Source organism: Ptychodera flava, chromosome 20 (genome assembly GCF_041260155.1).
Source record: "Ptychodera flava strain L36383 chromosome 20, AS_Pfla_20210202, whole genome shotgun sequence".
Taxonomy (NCBI): domain Eukaryota; kingdom Metazoa; phylum Hemichordata; class Enteropneusta; family Ptychoderidae; genus Ptychodera; species Ptychodera flava.
The window spans coordinates 19,439,150-19,463,609 of record NC_091947.1 but is presented as its reverse complement, the minus strand read 5'-3'; the positions used below and the strand labels follow the sequence as shown (position 1 = coordinate 19,463,609).

The window sequence follows — 24,460 nt, the reverse complement described above, 5'->3', positions numbered from 1 at the left end:
AAAATAACAAACGAATCGCCTTGGCGACGACTGTACACACCACATAGTCTATTCGACCAACCAAAGAAAAACAAACCCTGTGCAAATTTACCTGAAACGATTCCGTATGTCAGGTAGAGTTGGTAGACCTCTGTTGCGAAGGAACTGAGAACGAGACCTATGGTGACTATGACACCGCCCACCATGACGACTGGCCGACAACCAAACCGAGCGGTCAGCGCACTGGAAGCCGGACCTGGAAGTGAAACAAATAAACAGAGGATGAGTTGCGATTGGACTTCATTTGTCTGTCAGCGAATTAATCACGTGTTCATTTACGTCAACTCTTCTCAAAATATCCTACAAACCATCTATAGAGGAACTAATTGATGAAAAGGGGAATTTTCACTTTTTCTCACATAATATTGAAGCTGTTTTTGCTACAACAAATTGCTCCCTAAATGCAGAGTTACTTTACTTGATGTTAATATGTGATCGGTAAGTGCATTTTGGTTTACCTGTAGCCAGTGTAACGAACAAGGCTGCGCCGCTGATACCTCCGATGGGACCAGCACCACTGCCGAAATATTCCTTCAGTCTTACTACAAAGGGACCAAATGCCGTCAAACTTCCTAACGACAGGAGCAGTGAGAAGTGTCCCGCCACAACGACGACCCAACCCCATCCGCCATCCGGTGGCGCGTCTTCGTAAGAGTATGCCATAGTATTACTGGCCTCTTAGATTTCTCCCACCGTCCAGATCTGTTGATGAGACATTGCCGATTATATTGATCCAGGCATTGTGACGTAGTGTAGTGTTATATTTAGTTCCTGTAATTGCGTTCAGACGGGCAGATAGACATATGCATAGACGTAAATATGGCGGCAGGTACACAGTGTGCGAAACTTATGCAAAATCTCGACCAACCAAGCGGGCCAATAGTAGTAGTTTTATTTTTATTATAATGGCATATGACATCACCAGAAAATACAAAGTAAACTAGTCATAAGACATACACAAATGTGAAAAGCTATCCGGCCCAACGGCGTTAAAAGTCACTACACGACAAAGCAAGTATCATCAAAGGGTCTATAAATTAAAGAATCACTGGTCCAGAAGAAAATCAACTAGTGCCCCCTCTCTCTCCCTCTGTCTCTGTCTCTCTGTCTCTCGCTATATATATACACACACACATATCTATATATACATATATGTATATATAGATATAGATATAGATGTGTATGTATAATATTTATATATATATATATATATATATAATATATATATATATATATATACAAGTCATCGTTGATGACACAGTCCCCACTTGTTAATGGTACTTTGATTACATGTCCTCAGAGAGGATAGAGTCCTCTTCATTAATTAGGTCTGTAATAAAAATACTTTGATACAGATGGCGCTCAATGGCCAAGAATGAGTTCCATGGTGATGAAAACATGAAACCAATGTAGGCCACCATCCTAAAGTTCAGAAAATGAGTCAACTAGGAATTAATCAACAGGATGTTGCAAAACATTTTTGCATACAATTCTAACACTTGACAGATTATCACTAGTACCATATTTGAGACATGCCCAAGTTTTGGCTAAGGACAGGAAAAAATTGTAACAAAATGGCTGCCATGCAGCCATATTGGATCATATCATGAAACAAATTGACATACATATGTATGACATAGGTTAATGTCCTTGTACCAACTTTGAATAAAATCGGTTGAGATATGCCTGAGAGTATTATGGCTCTGTTCATGAAAAATCGTAACAAAATGGCCGCAAGGCAGCCATATTGGATCGTATCACATAACAAATTGACATGCATATGTATGACATTAGTCAATCTCCTTGTACCAACTTTGAATAAAATCGGTTGAAACATATCTGAGTTATGGCTCTGTACATGAAAACATCGTAATAAAATGGCTGCCTAGCGGCCATATTGGATCGTATCACATACAAATTGACGTATATATCTATGACATAGGTCAATGTCCTTGTACCAACTTTGAATAAAATCGGTTGAAACATGTTTGAGCTATGGCTCTGTATATGAACAAATTGTAATAAAATGGCCACACAGCAGCCATATTGGATCGTATCACAAAACAAATTGTCGTGCATATCTATGACATTAGTCAATGTCCTTGTACCAACTTTGAATAAAATCGGTTAAAACATGTCTGAATTATGGCTCTGTATATGAAAAAATTGTAATAAAATGGCCGTCTGGCGGCCATATTGGATCGTATCACAAAACAAATTGACGTGCATATCTATGACATTGGTCATTGTCCTTGTACCAACTTTGAATAAAATCGGCTGAAACATGTCTGAGTTATGGCCCTGTACATGAAAAAATCGTAATAAAATGGCCGCCTGGAGGCCATATTGGATCGTATCACAAAACAAATTGACGTGCATATCTATGACATTGGTCAATGTCCTTGTAGCAAGTTTGAATAAATCGGTTGAAACATGTCTGAGTTATAGCTCTGTACATGAAAAAATCATAATAAAATGGCGCCTGGCGGCCATATTGGATTGTATCACAAAACAAATTGACGTGCATATCTATGACATTAGTCAATGTCCTTGTACCAACTTTGAATGAAATCGGTTGAAACATGTCTGAGTTATGGCTCTATACATGAAAAAATCGTAATAAAATGGCCGCCTGGCAGCCATATTGGATCGTATCACAAAACAAATTGACGTGCATATCTATGACATTGGTCAATGTCCTTGTACCAACGTTGAATAAAATCGGTTGAAACATGTCTGAGTTATGGCTCTGTACATGAAAAAATCGTAATAAAATGGCCGCCTGGCGGCCATATTGGATTGTATCACAAAACAAATCGACGTGCATCTGTATGACATATGTAGTAATCCTTGTACCAAGTTTGAATGAAATCGCTTCTTGCATCTCTGAGATATCTGCGTGAACGGACGGACGGACGGACGGACGGACGCACGCACGCACGCACGGACGCACGCACGGACATGACCAAACCTATAAGTCCCCCCGGACGGTTCCGTGGGGACTAATAATCAAGTTCGAACTCACAACCTACGGTATCCCGGTATCCAGTCACCTAGCGGAGATGTGACAGACAGAACCACTCGGCCAAATCCCCACTCTCAAAAAGAATGGTTCAATAACCGAGCTAAGTTGTTTTTTTAACTTTTCTCATTTTATTGCCATTATATTCATATTTTACAGAGAAAAGTGATCCTTAAACAGAGAAAAAAAAATTACATTAAATTGATTATGCTAACGTATTTCTCTAGCTGACTAGCATGTGGATTCTTCAATTTTTCTATTTTGTACCATTGAATAAATTCATTTTTCAAAATAATCTTTACAGGCGTTACCGTGCTTCCAATTACCCAGTATTTATGGATTGACCATTTAGCAAGTATAATTAAGAGGTCAACCATGTCACCTTTATCACCAGGTCTAGTCTCACCTAAGTCACAATTAAAAATAATGTCTGTCTTTGATAATATAATATTGTTTCCTGTATAATTACTTGCAATATACGAATATGTTTCCATAAATTTTGTGCTACATCGCATTTCCAATAGCGATGTTCTAAAGTATCAATACTTAAACAAAACTTACAGTACATAAAATCAATTCTTTTCCATTAAAATAAATATTTGTTACATGGTGTGAATCTATGTAATAGTTTCCACTGAATCTCTCTCAATTTGTATTCTTTTGTAACTATGTAAATATTTTTTCATACTCTAATGCAATTATGTTTGTTTCTTAAACTCACTACCTACGGTATCCAGCCTAGCGGAGAAGCGACAGGCAGAACCACTCGGCCAAAACCCCATATGAAGAAATTAAATCCTGTGATGTGCCAAATATAATGCAGATCGATTTTTACACACGCTCAGTACAGGGGCCCAGAACATTGAATGAAAAAAAGACACCACTTCAACATCATAACATCAAACTGTCTTTTTTGGTCTTTTAATGAAGTAAAGGCAATGAAGATGGCTATCATCATAAAACCAAAAGTTAGGGCAGCTGATCTTAGTGCTAAAATCATGAAACCAGCGAAATGTTAAAAAGAAACACACAAAGCCTTCTACAATAAACGTGACATTGAAACTGGCACTAGCATAGGCTTGAAATATGTCCCATCACGGAAAAGCCAAGTGTCCAGAACTCCGATCATGGATGTGTAAGTTGTGACAACGCATACTACAGGTGACTTACGAACGATTCTGTTTCTCTTCGAGGGAAGATGACTATCATTATATCAAAAGAAGGGAATACAAAGTGGGAGGTAAAAAGTGCATGTGTATAAATAAATTTGATTTTTGGATTCCATCAAAACTGTTGAATCTATATACATGGTAGTCTATGAGAAAAGTATGAACAATATTCCCAATGTAAAACTAGAAATATCTGTGCATTTACAGATGTTTGATAATTGATATAAATGTACTTGATTAGAATAGGGTGGTTACAAGTATAATGTGTACAAGAAATTTGATATTTTGGAACGTCTGTAGTTTTGATTGTGAATAGCCATTTAATTTTATTAATCAATCGGATACGATCAGTTTTGAATATAGCCAGAAAAGATAATAATAACGTGTACACATCTGTATAGTTTACAAAAACTATTATTTGATCTATTTCCCACTCTGATGAAACATTTCTATGCGTTTTTAGACCCTGCTTAGGGGGTGTGGTAGGATTGCAGGAAAACCAGTCCAGGTCATCTAAAATTGGACACGATAAAGCATTATAGCTTCTCAGTAGCCAATCAGAGTTGGGAAAGTGGCGTCAACAACCAGAATAATTATCGGGCAAAGGTCAAATTCTCAGCTCCAGCTTTATACCATACCGTGTGCACCTAAAAAGTACAACGATCAGCACCGGAGATCGATAGCGTGCGGCAGGTGTGTTGACTTTTTGGCAAATTTCCTTGAAAATACATAGCGAGCTCCGAAACCTACACCTAAATCCTCTAATCAACTATCTAAAATGAACTCATTTTCGCCCGTAACCTGACTCTTAATATAGCATTTTACCAGCCCGGTAGTCACGATACCCTCTGTTCTCTGTACCAGTAAGTTTCTTTTCTACTAACCTTTATACAGGGTACACTTATTCCGAAATAAAAATACTGTTACGATCAATCGACCCCTGCAGGCCTTTCTAACGCGCCCCCAAGATAATGCTTCAGATGGTTTTATCTTGATATCTTGGTCTTATATTGGGGAGGGATGGCTGGGATGCCGATATGCAAATTTTGTTTTGGCATTTCAAAAGTTGACACTTTGAGGATTTTGCAATACAATCGCATCTTTTAAACGGAATGGCTACAAACATTTTTCAGAAATTTTGCTCCGAACATTTTAGTGGTCAATTTTCCAAAGATATAATGTTTCATAGCTTACGAAATCGCAAAACTGAAAAAAAAAACCTAAAAGCGACCAAGCAGCCAATAATCGCTCATGGGGGAAAACTGTCAGTGGCACTCGCTTTCTAGTAACCTCTATTCTCAACTAACAAAGCAGAAATTTGACCTTGACAAATGGTCAATGTGAATTTGCAAACGAGCATTGCACTAAAGGCTATAGACCCGTACGGACCCTCCTTCCAATAGCTCTGCGTGGCAGGACTGTGTGTTACCGGCGTTAAGAGGTGGGAGGCCGTATAACGCCGGTAACACACGGCCCTGCCACGCAGAGCTACTCATTCCAAATGCTGTCGTTCATTGGCCATACGCTTGTTCTTACTATCCACAGTACCTTAAACTGTAGTATGGCGGTAGGACCGTAGGACGTGTGATTCTGTTGCGTCAATGGTAAATATCCAATTGAAATTCAGAGGCAGTGCTTGCATTTGCTGGCAACAGCTTAATATTTCCGGCATTTTATCATGTTCAGGGGAAGTTATAAGTCACAACTTCGTCGCTTGATTTCCGTACTTCGAGTAGTAACTCTACCACTGAACCTGAAGAGAGTTGTAGGGTTACGGTGCTATGGTGACGTTTGCTACGGCACAGTCCTACCACATACCGAATGTGGTTATGGGCATGTTGTAGTGATTATCTTTACTTACTTTACTTTATTGCTCAACAACACACTCAAGGAGTGTGGTAAGGCAAAAATTACAAAACTCAGCAAACACTGGATGAAGCTGCTGCTGGGGGAGGAACTAAAGTACAAGAAATAAATTTGGCAAGAAGTATTTTATCTTTGTGAGTAAAGATATACATGAACTTTTCTCTGTCATTCAAATCAAGACAGCCACGATTATACAAACTTGTGGATGAAGACTTACAAAATTTGCAGAATCTTTCATTTGCAGGAACTTTTAAAATTGACCTTCTACCCAGATCTATTTGAAGGTTGTGATCCGAAATTCTTAGTGTTGTCAGCCTCTTCCTAAAAGATCTTATATCTAACAAGTAATTTTCAAATTCAAATTCAAATTTTGTCTTAAATAGTCTGTAAGTTCGGAGCTTATTCCTCTGCATTCCACACTTCCTTGTATCATTATGAATATTTCTCAGCCATATTTGTTCATAACTTTCACATAAACTATCACATACATTATTAACTGTGAAATTGATATTGCAAATAGAAGACCATATACCACTCTCACTGTAAGAGTTCAATATGCTTTGTATATAATTGTACCAATCTGAATTCAACTTGGATGTATAAGCAGACCTCAGTAAGATGTCATCTGATGAAACCAATCTATGCCAGTATTTGAGCATGTGCTTTATCACCATAAAGTGAATTGGATATCTACCTAGCTCTCCAACAACACCATCAGACGGTGCATGTTTAGAGACTCCCAGGATAAATCTATAATAAGATATACTAACATCGTTGAGAAAGTTACACTTGTCATTAATTTTATGTCCCCATATTTCGCAGCCATATGTCATAATAGGTACAATTAATCCATCAAAGAGTGATAGTGCAACTTTTACAGAAAGTGAACCATTTTTGAAGGTCCTTACGAAGGCTGAAAAGAGCTTTCATTGCCTTCAATTTAAGATTATTTGCGAAAATTACCTTTGAATTTAAGGTAACTAAGGTAACAGTACTCTTTCACTAAGTCACGAGTCATGTTAGGAAATATATTCTTGTACAACGTCACTATTAGTACAGTGCCTTACTGTAGATACTCTGATAGCATTCCTTCTAAGACTAAGCTTTGAGGCACCGCTTCCTATCACTGTTTATTTTACCAACCAGAGATTCCATCTGCTAAGACAATATGTCTAATCCATCATGTGCCTTTCTCGTGACTCATAGACACTTTTCCCGCCAAAAGTGCTTTATCTACGGGAACCTCGCCTTCCCTAATCAGAGACTCTTCCACCCTCAACAGAGACACTTCACGTCACTGGACTCTATGTACGGTCTCTCACCCAAGTGTTATGCTTCACTGTATTAGCCACTGTCTATTATATTAGTATAGAATAAAGTAGTCATTTATAGTATTAGACGACTTCGTCTGCCGACTGCTTACTCAGACCTGGTCTTATTCCACACATAATTTCTGGTGCCGAGACCAGGATAATTCAAGAGCAAATCTCTCGTGACTTTATTGAAGAAGTTTCTGATGATGATATAACTCGTGAACATTATCTTCCTCACCGCTCTGTTAAGAAAGATTCGACTACAACTCCTATCCGTGTAGTCTACGATTGCAGCTGTCGCCAATCAATTGACGCCCCTAGTTTGAACGATTGTTTACAGACTGGGCCCGCTCTGTTAAACGATATGGCAGCTATACTACTCAGATTTCGATTAAATGAGACTGCCGTTATCAGCGATATTGAAAAAGCATTTCTCAATGTCCGCCTCGACGAAAGTGATCGGAAATTCACCAAATTCCTGTGGCTATCAGACCCTTGAAAGCAATTTCAAGGTCTATCAATTCAAAACGGTCCTCTTTGGCGCGGTCTGCTCTCCGTTTATTCTGAACGCCGTCGTGAAAACTCACTTGGAAAAACACAACGCAACTCCGACTTCCGCTGATTTGAAAGATAATATTTACGTTGATAACGTTGTTACTGGAGTACAAAACGCGACCGACGCCGTGAAATACTACAACGACGCGAATGAAATCATGACTGCTGGTGGATTTAAACTACGTTCTTGGTCATCCAACTGCAATGAAGTATGCTCGCTCGCCAAACGCGACAAAACACTCGAAATGAACACCAACGTGGGTGTTCTCGGAATGCGCTGGGACTCTGACTCGGATACATTGACTTATATGAAGAAAACGCAACCTCCTTCGAACGACCTCGTGACTGAACGCGAAGTTGCTCAAATAACCGCAGGCTTATTCGACCCCTACGGATATCTATCGCCGGTTCTCGTAAAGGCGAAACTGTTCATACAGGAACTTTGGAAAAGAAAACTTGACTGGGATGAACCTCTGGGAGACGACCTAATCAAACAATGGTCACCCATAGCAACCGACTTACGCGCCGTTCTCACGTTACCTTCAGTCGTCGATACTTCACTGAAGGCACAAATCTACGCGATGAACATGAACTACACGTGTTCGCTGACGCAAGCACCAAGGCTTTCGGTGCCTCGGTGTACCTACGCTACAAGGGCCAGACTGCATTAATTATGGCAAAGACTCGCGTCGCTCCTACGAAGGAACTTACGCTACCGCAATTAGAATTGATGGCCGCACTTATTGGTTCAAAACTTCTCCGTTTCACCTACGATGCGCTGAAAGATAAAGTAAATATCACACGTCGCTTCCTATGGTCGGACAATCAAAGCGTTATTCGCTGGATAAGAAGCGATAAGAAACTACCGCTGTTTATCGCAAATAGAGTAAAGAGAATCAACGAATTTCCATGCACAGTTAAATACTGCCCTGGGCAAGATAATCCAGCCGACCTGGTAACACGTGGAATTTCTACACGCGACTTGGAGAAGTCTACTCTCTGGTGGGAAGGGCCAGATTGGCTCAAACGTGGTGATTGGCCAGTTTGCCAATTATCTGACAACGATGACACCGCTGTGTTTCTCGCAGACTCGGACAATAGTGATAACGCAAATAACGGACATGCAAACACAGCGGCTCCTCCTGAAGACAACGCCCACTCTACTCAAATCGGAATCCAACACGTGGTTGACGCAAATAGATACAGCTCGCTCACTAAACTACTCCGCGTATCCGCTATCGTACTACGCTTCGTATCGAACTTGAAGAAGCCCAAAGATCGCAAAACCGGATATCTTACAGCAAGAGAACTTCAACGCGCCGAAAACAAATGGATAAAAGACGTTCAACTCGAAGTATATCGCGCCGACGTATACTCACTCCTCGGAAAGACTACGAAAACTACGCTCGCTAGACAACTCGCGCTCTTCTTAGATGAAGACAACATTCTTCGTTGTGGTGGCAGGCTACATAACGCGCCGCTCGAATACGCCGCGAAATTCCCTAGTCTGCTTCCAACCCATCATCGGTTTACGGAACTCGTCATCTTAGCCGCGCACAAATGTGTACTACACACCGGACTACAGACAACGGTTACTCAACTCCGTCAACGGCACTGGATCCCCAAGATACGACAAGCTGTGAAGAAATTAATACGCAAATGTGTAAGGTGTTTGAAGGTAACTGGTAAGCCGTATCAACATCCAGTGCAAGCCCCTCTTCAGAAATACCGCGTGAACGAAGCTCCGACGTTCACCATTACCGGTGTGGACTTTACTGGCACGCTCTACGTCAAATCGACTCATAACGGTAAGGAAACAAAGGCTTATATTTGTCTTTTCACTTGTGCTGTAACGCGAGCAATTCACCTCGAACTTGTATCGGACTTATCAACTGCTTCATTCTTACGTGCCTTCCGCCGTTTCGCTGCTCGACGCTCGCTCCCTTCGAAGATGATCTCCGACAACGCTACTACGTATCTCTCTGCGGCTAAAGAACTCCGCGAACTCTTCGACTCATCCCATGTGAAACAATACATGGCTAACAAACGCGTAGAATGGTCCTTTATTCCCAAACGCGCTCCATGGTTTGGTGGATTTTGGGAACGCATGATCGGACTGACAAAGAATATTATCAAGAAAGTATTAGGTCGTGCATTCATAACGTTCGACGAGATGAACACTATAATCACAGAGATAGAAACTACGCTGAACGACCGCCCTATCACCTATCTGTCTTCAAATTCGGATGACGCAATATCGCTCACCCCTTCGCATATGCTCCATGGTCGCGTCCTCACAAACGTGCCACGCCCATTTGTTGACGACACTGAAATTTCGGACCCTCATTCGGAAATGAAGATGACATGAGGAAACGCTATCTGCGCATTACTCAACTACAGGAACATTTCTGGCGCAGATGGACAACGGAATACTTGACTGCCTTACGTGAACACCACAAAATTCACGGTAAAACGGACAATGACATTCGAATCGGTGATGTTGTGCTTGTACACAGCGACACCTCACGCCGAATCAACTGGGAATTAGCCACCGTAGAAAAGCTAAACTACGGAAACGACGGCATCATTCGTTCTGCAGGAATCAGAACTGCTAATGGACATACAAATCGTCCCATCATCAAGCTGTACCCACTGGAAATCAACGCCAACACAACACAACAAGCTACAGAGAACAACGATCACGTAAACACAACAGGTAACCAGGCAACCAGCAGCGAGAGGCCACCGACCAGAACTGCAGCCGCTATCGCCCGTTGCAGAATTCAAGATTTAAACGATGTGTGAACTCTTGTTGCTGAACTCGTATATATCGGACTATATACTCTTATATTGGACTTATTTACTCAATATTATTCCATAGAATAGAAATTCTTTTTCATTTACTACACATTTCACTGCCAAATTTACTACTTAGTATTTTACGTGTCATCGAGATTTTGCAATCATTTGGAACACTACTAAATTTCCCGCCGGGGAGAATGTTAGGAAATATATTCTTGTACAACGTCACTATTAGTACAGTGCCTTACTGTAGATACTCTGATAGCATTCCTTCTAAGACTAAGCTTTGAGGCACCGCTTCCTATCACTGTTTATTTTACCAACCAGAGATTCCATCTGCTAAGACAATATGTCTAATCCATCATGTGCCTTTCTCGTGACTCATAGACACTTTTCCCGCCAAAAGTGCTTTATCTACGGGAACCTCGCCTTCCCTAATCAGAGACTTTTCCACCCTCAACAGAGACACTTCACGTCACTGGACTCTATGTACGGTCTCTCACCCAAGTGTTATGCTTCACTGTATTAGCCACTGTCTATTATTAGTATAGAATAAAGTAGTCATTTATAGTATTAGACGACTTCGTCTCCCGACTGCTTACTCAGACCTGGTCTTATTCCACTAAGTCACGAGTCACTCCATTGTAAGTGAATGTAACTCCTTTTACAAGATGATTACTTTTGTTGAACACAATAATTTTTGATTTCTTAATGTTAATAGATAATTTCAATTCACGAAAAAAACTATGAAAATAATCGCAATCATACCAATCCATAATCCGATAACACTAGGTCAGAATTCGTAATACAATAGTTGTAAACATAGACACAAAACAGCACAGAACAGACAGTAAATAGACGGTACACAAACAAAGTCAAATTCATGAAAGAAAGATATATGGACCTCTGGCCAAAAGACCAAGAAGTGATGTCAGGTGTTTCGAAAATAGTAAGCGCATCCAGCCCCACATGTGGCACCCGCCATATATCAATCTGTAAGTCAGATAGGTAGTGGTCACTAACTAAGGCCCAATGTCACCGATGCCATCAGCGATCATTTGTCGAAGAGAGATATTGTATTCATCTACCAGCTTGCGATACCTGCCAAAAAAGCGTTTGAATGTAGAGACAAGTCTTGCTCTGGTGTAACCTTGATTTAACAGTTTGTAAGAGAGATGGCCATGTCTCTCTACAAAATCACCACATGAAGTTTATCTAAGCAGTTTTGTAAGCCTGTTTCAGATTCTGAAATCAATAAAAGATCATCAGCATACATTAGACAATTGATTAGGTGTTTACCAAGCGACGGCCCCTAGCATCAGTATCCGCTGACCTCCCTCCGAGCTCAGACATTATCTCCGTCCTTTGGCGGAGTAGGTCGAAAAATTTGCATAGTTCATTGCGCATGCGATTTAGACATTGCCAATCTAATCTACAAGATTTTTTTCGCTTTACCTTGAAAAAGAACCTTGTTTTACTTTACCAACCTTTTAGGAAGCTGAGGAAAAACCCTGTCGCCAAATAGAAAATTTTCCCCTGAAAGGAATTTATTTATTTTCCTACAACCAAATGCCTAATCAGTGAACTCATTGTAACAATTTGAAAATGCATTTGCGCTTGCTCACAAGTGATATTTTAAAAGTTGTACGTCACGGTCAAAAGGCAGAGAGAAAATTCTTCCGTACTGATTCCTGTATTATTATTATTATTATTATTATTATTATTATTATTATTATTTGATGGTTTCCAAAGCTTACATAAAACGAAAAAGACTAACATTTTGACAGGACAGGAAACGCCAGCTGAAAGCCATATTAGAGGATTAAGTGTTGCTAAACACATATTTTCTGCTGCAAAAAGTTTTAATATTTTATTAAAGCTCGGCCTACAGACACATTATGAAGTTCACAAGGTTAATTTTCAATTTTGATGAGAGGGTCAAAATTATCTCCATGGCAATTTAGCAAATATTTACAACGAAAACATCACGAGATTTCTAAGAGTTTACAGTCTTTGCGAATAGAGGTCATTTTCGCAATTTGCGAAGTTATTTTGTGAACACTTGTCAAGGAAGTGTTCGAGGATTAAAGAAAACTCCTCCATGGCTTTCATTTCATTCTCTCCATTGTACAACACACATTGTGACGCAAATAGATACCAACTTTCCGATGCTGATCGTCGAATTATGAGATAAGAAAAGTTGACACGAGAATACCCTCCATGAATTGAGAAGATTACAGTAGCGTGTAGTTGTGACACGAAAATAGTTTGCAGCAATCTGTACTATCTGACCGTACCAGCTATGGGTGTAACAAAATTATTTAATTTTCTCAGAACTGAGTAACCTGCACTCTATAGCGTTAAACTCTTCTTTTGTTAAGAAACGACGAATTCATCTCAATTCCAAACATTCTTCAATATGCTCAGGGCTATCTATTGTCTTCAGTTTCACTTTGCTGCAATCTGCAATATCCGACAATCTGTGACTCGGCTCCGAGTAACCTTCACTAACGTTAAAACTCCGTCTAGGCTAAAAATTACCAATCTATCTCAGTCTGCAGCATCCTCCAATACACTCAGGACTCTATAAAAGTCCACAGATACGAAAAGTCAATCACTTTGCAGCAATCTGCAATATCCAACATGTTAAGTGTAGGTACAAAAATTATTAAAGTCTCAGCTCGGAGCAAACTGCACTGACGTTAAACTCCGTCAAGGCTGAGAAATTACTGATCTATCTCAGTCCGTAGCATTCTCCAATACACTCAGGACTCTATCAAAGTCCACAGATATGAAAAGTCAATCACTTTGCAGCAATCTGAAATATCTGTGTAGTACAAAAATTATCAAATGTCTCAGCTCGGAGCAATCTGTACTGAGCTAAAAAACTCCGACAATGTTAACAAATTTCAAATCTATCTCAATCCGTTGCATCCACAATAAACTCAGAACTCTATCTACAGTCCATGGATACGAAAAGTCAATAGTTTGCAGCAATCTGCAATATCCAAAACGCAGAGTGTATGGAGAAACGGTCAGAATGTCTCAGCTCGGAGCAAATTGCAGTAACCTTAAAACTCCGTCAAGGCTACGAAATTACAATGCTATCTCAGTCTGTAGCATCCTCCAATACACTTAGGACTCTATCATAGTCAACAGATATGAAAAGTCAATCACTTTGCAGCCGTCTGCAATATCCGACACACTATGTATAGGTACAAAATTATTAAAGCCAAAACTCGATCTGAGCAAACTGCACTGACGTTAAAATTTCGTCAAGGCTGAGAAATTACCAATCTATCTCAGTCCGTAGCATATCAATAAACTCAGGACTCGATCAAAGTCCACGGGTACAAAAAGTCATTCACTTTGCAGCCATCTGTAATATCTGACACGCTATGTATAGTACAAAATTTATCAAATGTCTCAGCTCGGAGCAAACTGCACCAAGGTAAAAACTCCGACAATGTTAACAAATTTCAAATCTATCTCAGTCCGTTGCATCCACAATAAACTTAGAACTCTTTCTACAGTCCATGGATACGAAAAGTCAATAGTTTGCAGCAATCTGCAATATGCAATACGCAGTGTGTATGGAGAAACGGTCAAAATGTCTCAGCTCGGAGCAAATTGCACTGACGCTAAAATTCCGTCAAGGCTGAGACATTATTATCTATCTCAGTCTGCAGCATCCTCCAATACACTCAGGACTCTATCAAAATCCACGGATACGAAAAGTCATTAACTTTGCAGCCATCTGCAATATCCGACACACTATGTGTAGGTACAAAATTATTAAAGTCTCAGCTCGGAGCAAACTGCACTAACGTTAAAACTCTGTCCGGGTTAGGAAATTACAAATTTATCCCAGTCCGTAGCATTCTCTAATAAACTCAGGACTCTATTTTATTTGCACCGTTGCGAAAAATCTTTCACTTTGTAACAATCTGCAATATCCGACACACTATGTATAGGTACAAAAATTATTAAAGTCTCAGCTCGGAGCAAAATGCACTTACGTTAAAACTCTGTCCAGGCTAAGAAATGACCAGTCTATCTCAGTCCGTTGCATCTACAATAAATTCAGGACTCTATCGAAAGTCCAGGGATACGAAAAGTCAATAGTTTGCAGCAAAACAAAATGTCACAGCTCGGAGCAAATTGCAGTAACGTTAAAACTCCGTACAGGCTACGAAATTACCATTCTATCTCGGTCTGCAGCATCATTTAATAAACTCCGGACTCTGTGAAATTCCACGGATACGAAAAGTCATTAACTTTGCGGCAATCTGCAATATCCGACGCTATGAATAGTACAAAAACAATAAATTCAGGACTCTATCTAAAGTCCACAGATACGAAAAGTCGATTGTTTGCAGTAATCTGCAACATGCAATACGCTATGCATATGACGAAACGGTCAAAATGTCTCATCTCTGAGCAAACTGCACTAACGTTAAACTCCGCCCATGTTACGAAATTACTAATCTGTCTCTCCGAGTCAGTAAGTAGCATCATCAAATATGCTCGGCAACCTATCTATAGTCAACATTTAAGAAAAATGTTAAGTTTCCAACAAACTGCAATATCCAATACGCTGTAGAGGCCTATATGACGAGACTTTTAAATGTCTCAGCTCCGAGTCGGAGCAAACTGCAGATAAAAACTACGTCCAGGCTTCGAAATTTAAAATCTATCTCAGTCCGTTATATCCTCCAATAAGCTCACAACTCTATCTAAAGGCCAGTGATACGAAGTCAACCATTATTGCAGCAATGTGCAAGATCCAATACGCAGTGCATATGACGTAACGGTTATAATGCAATGTCTCAGCTCGGAGCATACTGCACTAACGTTAAAACTGTTAAAAAACTCCGTCCAGGCCAAAAATTGACCAATCACTCACGTTCGGTTGCATCCACAATAATCTCAGGACTATATCTAAAGTCCATGCTTACGAAAAATTTAATTACTTTGCCACAATATCCGACACGCTATGTGTAGTACATAAATTATCAAAATGTCTCAGCTCGGAGCAAAAATGTAAAACTCCGTCCATGTCAAGAAATTACCAATCAATCTCAGTCCGTAGCATCCTCCAATATGCTCGAGTCTCCGTCTATAGTCAACATTTAAGAAAACGCCGAGTTTCCAACAAACCCCAATATCCAATACGCTGTGTATATGACGAAACTTTTAAAATGTCTCAGCTCGGAGCAAACTGCACTAATGTTAAAACTATTTCCATGATAAGAAATTTCAAATCTATCTCAGTTTGTAGCATCCTGCATTATGCTCGGCACTCTATCTACAGTCAATATTTTAAAGAAAAAACGCTAAGTTTCCAACAAACTGCAATATCCAATACGACGAGACTTTTAAAATGTCTTAACTCGGAGCAAACTGCAGATGAAAACTACATCCAGACTTCGAAATTTAAAATATATCTCAGTTCGTTGTATCCTTCTATAAGCTCATTACTCTATCTTAAGGCCATGGATACGAAAAGTCAATTATTGGCAGCAATGTGCAAGATCCAATACGCTGTGTATATGACGAAACGGTTATAATGTCTCAGCTCGGAGCATACTGCACTAAATAACGTTAAAACTTTGTCCAGGCCAAAAAATGACCAATCACTCACGTTCGGTTGCATCCACAATAATCTCAGGACTTTATCTTGGCCCAAATTTACAGAGCAACTCACAATCTAACCCCTGTCTATGTAACCAGTATGCTCAATAATTATATCCCTTCCAGATCACTTCGTTCTTCCAATCAGAACCTCCTTAATTTTCCCAAAGCACGTACACTTCTTTATCAAAACACCTTGTCTGTTGCGGGTGTGGATGAATATAACAATCTCCCCCACTTCTTTATCAAAACACCTTGTCTGTTGCGGGTGTGGATGAATATAACAATCTCCCCAAATCAGTCATAGTTTTAGGAAATCTTGTAACAACTTTCTGTATTCTATTTACTTGTCTGATGCCTCTTCGTAGTTTTTTTTGATATTTGTACTTCTGTGTTTTTCGTGCTTTCAAGTTGGTGCTGTAATATGATTTTCTTTTGTCTATTCGACCTCCATGAAAAGAGGTGTTTCATCTATAGAGTTATCGAGTTTAAATAAAGATTAATAATAATAATAATAATAATAATAATAATAATAATAATAATAATAATATCTAAAGTCCATGCTTACGAAAAATGTCATCACTTTGCCGGAATATCCGACACGCTATCTGTCAAAATTATCAAAATGTCTCAGCTCGGAGCAAACTGCACTAAGGTTAAAATTCCGTCCACGTCAAGAAATTACCAATCAAGCTCAGTCCGTAGCATCCTCCAATATGCTCGAGTCTCCATCTATAGTCAACATTTCAGAAAAAACGCCGAGTTTCCAAGAAACTGCAATATCCAATATGCTGTGCATATGACGAAACTTTTAAAATGTCTCAGCTGAGAGCAAAGTGCACTAACGTTAAAACTATGTCCATGATAAGAATTTCAAATCTATCTCAGTCCGTAGCGTCCTCTATCGGGTTTTGCCAATGACTGGCGACGAGATGGCTTCTGACTTTTTGTAGCCTGTTTGGCCGGAAATCGTAGGCCGGGCAGATTGCTGGTCAGGTGTTTTGAGTTTGAACAAGTTGAAAGGCCAGTACCAGGGTACCAGAGTCCCCACACAGTTTTAATTGGCTTGTCAGATCACAGTCCCTCGTGGGCTATTCAGCTCTGGGACTATTCGCCCCATAGACGAGTGTACATAAGCGAGAAACAACCCAAGTCAGGAAACAAAATGGCTATAAAAACCACGCCATGTCACATTCCGTGTCCGATTTCACTGTGAAAATTAGCAAGTTCATCTATCATGTAACCGTCGATCGTTCCCTATCATTCTCAAAATTCATACCTGGTACTTAATTTGCTTCAAAAACGCTCGTTTCGTGTGATTTTCGGCCGAATTCGACGGACACATCGTCAAAACATAAGCGTGAGCAACATTCCGGGCACCTCTTGGGTACCTCCACTTTACTGACGTTGGCGCCGCCTACCCATGAGGGATGACCGGAATGTTGCTCACGCATATGTTTTAGCGACGTGTCCGTCGAATTCGGCCGAAAATCACACGAAACGAGCGTTTGTGAAGCAAATTAAGTATCAAGTATGAATTTTGAGAATGATAGGGAACGGTCGACGGTGACATGATAGATGAACTGGCTACTTTTTACGGTAAAATCGAACGTCGAAGATGACATGGTGGCACAGTCCCTATACGAAATAGCCATTTCATTTCCTGACTTGGGTTGTTTCTCGCTTATGTACACTCGTCTATGGGGCGAATAGTCCCAGAGCTGAATAGCCCACGAGGGACTGTGGTCAGATTGCCAAGGCTGCGCCTTACATTGATCGTACATATGTCTACCTTGCATGCGCAATGAACTATGCAAATTTTTCGACCTGCTCCGCCACAGGACGGAGATAATGTCTGAGCTCGGAGGGAGTTCAGCGGACCCTTCTCGCTCCTAGACGGTGACGTAACGTGCAGAGCTCAAATGACACAGTATGAGTTAGTTGTCAATGGCCGAGGGAGGACACACAGACACACAAAAGCCTGACAAGCCAAGATGCACATTATAGAGCTTAGCTGGAGTACAGTAGCTCGAGGTTTTGCCTTGGTATTTGGGTCGGACGGCAAACCAACCGACCCAAATACCCAGGTAAAACCTCGAGCTACTGTACTGCAGCTATATAGAGCTATGCCCCACCGATCCGATGGAAGCGAAGACGTTCGAAACATTTCTAAATTTGTCATCAGAAAGTTAGAGCATGGGCATACTGCATTGTTGCTGCAGTACAGTAGCTCGAGGTTTTGCCTGGGTATTTGGGTCGGACGGCAAAACCAGAGCTACAGATCCAACCATCCAGAGAGAGTGCAGGTGCCGAACGTCTGGACGTTCGGCGCGCCTTGCAAAGTTATTCGGCGAATCCGCCGTTCTTCTCCTTACCGGTTTACCTTCTAATACTATTTTGCACCTACCCGCTCAAGGATGTCTCGCTATTTATCCAAAGTACTGCCGTTCGGCAGGTTTTTGTGTGCCGATCGCGGGTTACTCACTGAATGGGACGCCATGTTTGAAAGGGATGACGTCACAGTCTCGCACATCCACGTTCCTATCTATTAGCATAACAATGCACACATTTACGTTGTACGTGTACGCTGCAGCGCTGCGCTGGTTCTTTCAGTTTTCATAACTACTGACCGGCCGAACTCCGAAATGAAGACGATTGATATTATATGATAATTTTTTATGAACAAAATTACAGAGAAATGTTATAATGTGTAAATACGTACGTGCATGTTATTCATGAAAGTGATTGTAAATGATTATTTGATCACGCTATTAAAGCCACAATACAAACGACAGCATCGACGAAACAGCAAAAGCAGACGGAAAACGAAAAGCAAACAAGGTTTTCACAAAAGTGAGGGAAGCTGCCAAGAACAAGGTAAGCTACTTTTCAAAGGCAAAAAAATAAAGTCATCTGTTGTTTCCTAAGTGGTGTTGTGTGTGATATTTCTTATCGATGTCCGAGGAGGCAAGAACGAAACCCTCCGACAACCTTTGTGTGCGATAAAGAAATCGAAATTGTCTCTAAGTGTACCCACCTTTGGTTGAATACTTTCTAAAAAATTAAATGGGATTTAAACACTGATGCTATCTTGAAGGAAGGGCGACAGCGATTTATTTTTAAGGAAACTGCTTTCCTTCATGTTTGATAGATAAATCTTATCCATTACAGTGAAAGCGTTGTTTCATTCTCGCTCATCTGGTGGCTTCATCTGACAATCAAAGACATATTAACTTCACAGAATTTTATCACTTACCTTAAAATTAGAATATCAAGAGAAGTCTGTCACTTTGTGATCAGCTAGTACTTAGGAAAAGCCCGATCAATTGTTAACTGTAGTAATAATATTCTGTCATATTCATCATATTCTGTTCGGAGCGACCCTCCGGTCGGCGTTTTCACTCGGGAACCTGCTTGCAGGTTAAACCGGCGCAAGTTTTATTCATTTCCTCCATTACTTTGCGGCTTTTAAATGATTTGTAAACTGTTTCATGTGTATGTTTTTGGTCACCGCTCTGTATCTATGTACTTTTTGTATATTTAATATTTTGATGTATTGTGTTTTATTCGCACTTTTTACTAATTGCCCATGTTTAGGATGAATAAAGCTGTACTGAGTTGAATTGAACTGAATAAAACCAAAACCCGACGGCCTTTTTCCAAGGCCACCACGTCATATTAAAAGCGAACTACCGTTGAATAAACCCATTGTCCATCACCGCACACAAGACGACGTAAAGACCAACACAAACAGAAAATTTCAACAGAGGAAAAAAACTGAAGTTTCTCAAACGAAGAATGAAAGAAAACCTAAACAACGTATTAAACGACACGGAACACGTAAAAGCTAATGGAAGATTAAACAAAAACAAGAAAAACAAAAAAAACCTTCAATATAGGAAGAGGCATAGCAATTATGAATACGAAAGATTACATTCTAAGAAAATAATAGACCGCTGAAAATTCAAACTACACATGTATTAATGTAAACCACCGTCCCTCCATTGAGGGACGGTGTGTAAACCAACGCAGCGCGACTTAAGTACACGATGGATATGGGGACAAAATTATGAGGAGGTAACTTACAGTTTCCCCGATCCCGTAACGAAAATAATACGTTCATACTCTTGTATACAAATAACGGAATGATCGGACACTCTATTATCAAAACGTTCCCAAGTTACTTGTTGTTCCAGTCAAGCATATCAAATCCTGGTATTTTTTTCTATATTTTTTTTTTAATTCAACGGACAATACAGTATAAACAAATCTGTGAATGGAACGTGGGCTCACCAGCAGCCTCAACAGAAATAGCTGGCATAAGATTCCGTGAAACGGAGAAAATTATGTTAAATCTCCACTCCGGTCAAATATTCCGATGGAAACGTTTCAGACACGACATTTCTATGGTTTACGCTTGAAAGGGCCATGTATCTTACTTCAAATTCACATTTGAACATTCTATCGACAAAATCTCGTACCTTGACTCAGTGGTCGGAGATATGACCGAGAAAGAAGGCCCGACATTAATTTTCGGTGTATTTTTTAATGAATTTTGCTTCAGTGTATTTCATTTGTTTAACTTCGTTTTATTGATACGCGGAGTTTTATTTCCCGAAAATTAAGTCCTCGCGTAACTTTCCATTGCACAAAATTAAATGCTTGTCCGCATTTTCCGCAAAAACTGCAACAGCGACCAGGCGAGCATGCATCAATAAAAATTGTTATAATTTCAGGCAGCAGTGTGCGATATCGCGTGTGCAGCTATATTTAGTAACAATGAAGTTACATTTATTTCCTTTCTATTATGTACATAAAAGCAACTATGTAAGAGATGCACTACCGAGCCGTCCGTATTTATTTCGTTTAATTTTTAGGCCTACTTGAGTTTTGTTTAATTTTTATTTATTTGTTTAGCTTCGTTTTAATTATACACGTACAAAGATTTTTAATTCCCGAACATGAAGTCAATCTGGCGTAACTTTTTTACATAGCGCAGCAAATATCCGATGGCGTTTTGTTGATATCGCTACAATAATGCTAATAGGATAGGAACGTGGATCTTCATTTCGGAGTTCGGCCGGTCAGTAGTTATGAAAACTGAAAGAACCAGCGCAGCGCTGCAGCGCAGCGTACACGTACAACGTAAATGTGTGCATCGTTATGCTAATAGGATAGGAACGTGGATGTGCGAGACTGTGACGTCATCCCTTTCAAACATGGCGTCCCATTCAGTGAGTAACCCGCGATCGGCACACAAAAACCTGCCGAACGGCAGTACTTTGGATAAATAGCGAGACATCCTTGAGCGGGTAGGTGCAAAATAGTATTAGAAGGTAAACCGGTAAGGAGAAGAACGGCGGATTCGCCGAATAACTTTGCAAGGCGCGCCGAACGTCCAGACGTTCGGCACCTGCACTCTCTCTGGATGGTTGGATCTGTAGCTCTGGTTTTGCCGTCCGACCCAAATACCCAGGCAAAACCTCGAGCTACTGTACTGCATGGGCATACTGCAGTGGTGACATCTATCCCTATGAGCGAGACACAGTCCCTCTATCCACGTGGATAGGGGACTTTGAACGAGACCATCGGGCAGTTTGCAGCTTCAGCGCAGCTCAGCTCAGCTCAAAATAAAGTTATCGACGATTTGGACCACTGTCACCTGTGGTCGATTCCGCTCTGCGTCTATGCGCCCCGTAGACGTGTGTACATATCAGACATATGCCTGAGAAGAAGATCTTCTTCTCAGGCGTATGAAGACGTAGAGCGGAATAGACCACAAGTGACTGTGCTCCTGACATCCAAACATCGCAATGATAAAAGAGGTTACTTACAAAATCGATCGAATGCTCGCTATAACCATGAAAAAGAGTCCGGCTGCGCTATTGCTGATAGTTCGGTGACCCAGACTCTCTGCTGGGGGCACTGTCGCCCCAACAGAGAGTCAGGGTCACCGAGACTACAGTTGACAATGCCCGATTCGGCCACAGGGTCTCGCGAGCAATATTGGTTTAGAAGTTATGAATATGATCAATAAATATCTTGTATTAAACTTTCTTTCATTATACAAGCCTTACCTGTGTCTAGTGTGTGCCTATTACTTTACCCTAGCTATCTGTGTATAATATTTCAAAGAAAACAGTCTCTATCTGTTAATTGCCCTCCCTAATCCCCTTCATTAATTTGTTCTGCCGATCATCGATGCGGGGGGTGGGGTGGGGAGGGGGGCTTATCGCTCTGACCACATTCCTCGTTAGCAGCTCATCCGTCTACTACCTTATGAGCTGCTAACGAGGTATTTGGTCAGGGCGATAAGCCCCAGCATCGGTGATCGGCAGAACAAATTAATGAAGGGGATTAGGGAGGGCAATTAACAGATATAGACTGTTTTCTTTGAAATACTATACACAGATAGCTAAGGTAAAGTAATAGGCACACACTAGACACAGGTAAGGCTTGTAAAATGAAAGAAAGTTTAATACAAGATATTTATTGATCATATTCATAACTTCTAGACGAATATTGCTCGCGTAACCCTGTGATTCGGCGGTCATTGTTACCTTTGAAGACCAAAAGCATTACGTAATGCACTTTGCCTTCAAAGATAGGAATGGCAGCGTTCATGAATTTAAATATTTCAAGGGCGGGGTGTTTGGGTTGGCGGAAAAGGATCCCCCTTTTATTATAGACCCTCTTTTTTATATTATAATAATAACTTTATTGCTTTTTAAAGCCACCGGCCCATATACAAGGGGAGAAAAGAGTGAACCAATCTAAATTCACTTAAACGCTCAGAATCACACAACTATAATAGTGAAGACTGTGTAAATGAGTGAAAAGAAAAGAAACATTGAACACATACATGATGGCAAGCTAATGTGTAAATAATACATACAATATAGGTAAATATATACGTACGTCTATACATTACATATTTTTGGGGTTCGTAGGTCTATTGTTTCATATACAAATTTACAAAGATTAATTAATATTTCTGAGTCTAGAGAACTTACAAGTCTCTGAAATTTATCAAAGTTTGGCGCAGTAAAACTCTCCTGTGGCAGATATTCAATTCTTAAATCGGAGTACAATGGACAGATTAACAGAAAATGGTATTCATCTTCAACATCCTGTGAATTGCATAAAGTACAGAATCTATGTCTAGGATCGATACCATAATGTCGCCGTTCCTCTATTGCTAGAGGAAGTGACGAACATCGAAAGGGAGCAAAAACTTGAATATATTTGTAGTTACAATTCAGCGATAAATATTTTTCAGGAACTAGTAAACTCTTAAAAGTTACATAGGTACGCAGTTTTTGGCTTATTCATAACATGGACCAACCAGTCTTGTTTCAGATATCTGTAAACCTTGTGGGACCGGTAAAGGAAGCGAGAAACATTTTCTTATCGCCGACTTCCTGGGCGACCCAGGCGTAGCCAAATCCGTAAGAAAATAAAATGTTTTTGATGGAAGTTGCCCAAGTGTGTCGTGCCATATTGTCTAAATTACATAACATGTTGTAGGCTAGTCGTGGTAGTCTATCAGGAGGCATTTCTAATAATTTGAGCCAGTACTGGCTCTTTTTTTAGGGTCGATGGCCAAATGTTTTTGTAATTTCTCTTCCTTTACTACTGCAGTAATTGGCCGAGAAATTTGATTTTATCGAAGTCATTGTCAGAATGAAAGGCAAACGCAAAATATTGTTGGCAACTTCACATAGTTTTATTACGGTCTTCTTACTACGGGGATTTGTCCTAGTAGTTGTACGTGATTTCATTGCTCTGGTATTTGGTTTCCACAGTCCATGGCACGACAACAAAAATCCAAATTTTTTAATACTCCGATGATTGTTCTGTACTTTCTAGATTATCACCAACGGATTGCTTTTTGCACTTCCTACACACTTAGAAGAGTATATCATTTTTAAGTGCCAGTAATGCTAACCTTTGATGATTTTTTTCACTATTTTAGTTTGTATATAATTTGCAACTTCTTATTGTAATCCCAAAAGAATGTTGAATCACCCACTATTTAGTTCGTCAACATGTGTAAAATG

At 40.1% G+C, this 24,460-nt stretch overlaps 3 protein-coding genes across 4 annotated transcripts in view; 2 read left to right on the top strand and 1 right to left on the bottom strand.

Moving 5' to 3' along the window:
* LOC139120262 (monocarboxylate transporter 13-like) overlaps positions 1-22,360 on the bottom strand; it is a 29,408-nt gene extending 7,048 nt beyond the window's left edge. Inside the window, exons 1-3 of one of the 2 annotated variants that reach the window (XM_070684510.1) lie at positions 22,235-22,360; positions 498-741; positions 92-235 (exon numbers count right to left, since the gene is read on the bottom strand). In XM_070684510.1, coding sequence (XP_070540611.1) covers positions 92-235; positions 498-702 — 349 coding nt within the window. In that variant the 5' untranslated portion in view covers positions 703-741; positions 22,235-22,360. Of the gene's footprint in view, positions 1-91; positions 236-497; positions 742-18,807; positions 18,914-22,234 lie in introns of those variants that run through there. The other variant, XM_070684511.1, reaches the window with a different exon arrangement.
* Positions 8,638-10,332, top strand: LOC139120769 (uncharacterized). Its single transcript, XM_070685322.1, has one exon. The coding sequence runs from the start codon at positions 8,638-8,640 to the stop codon at positions 10,330-10,332; it is 1,695 nt and encodes a 564-aa protein (XP_070541423.1).
* Positions 10,329-10,769, top strand: LOC139120768 (uncharacterized). The gene has a single exon (XM_070685321.1). The coding sequence runs from the start codon at positions 10,329-10,331 to the stop codon at positions 10,767-10,769; it is 441 nt and encodes a 146-aa protein (XP_070541422.1).
* Positions 22,361-24,460: the final 2,100 nt, after the last annotated feature.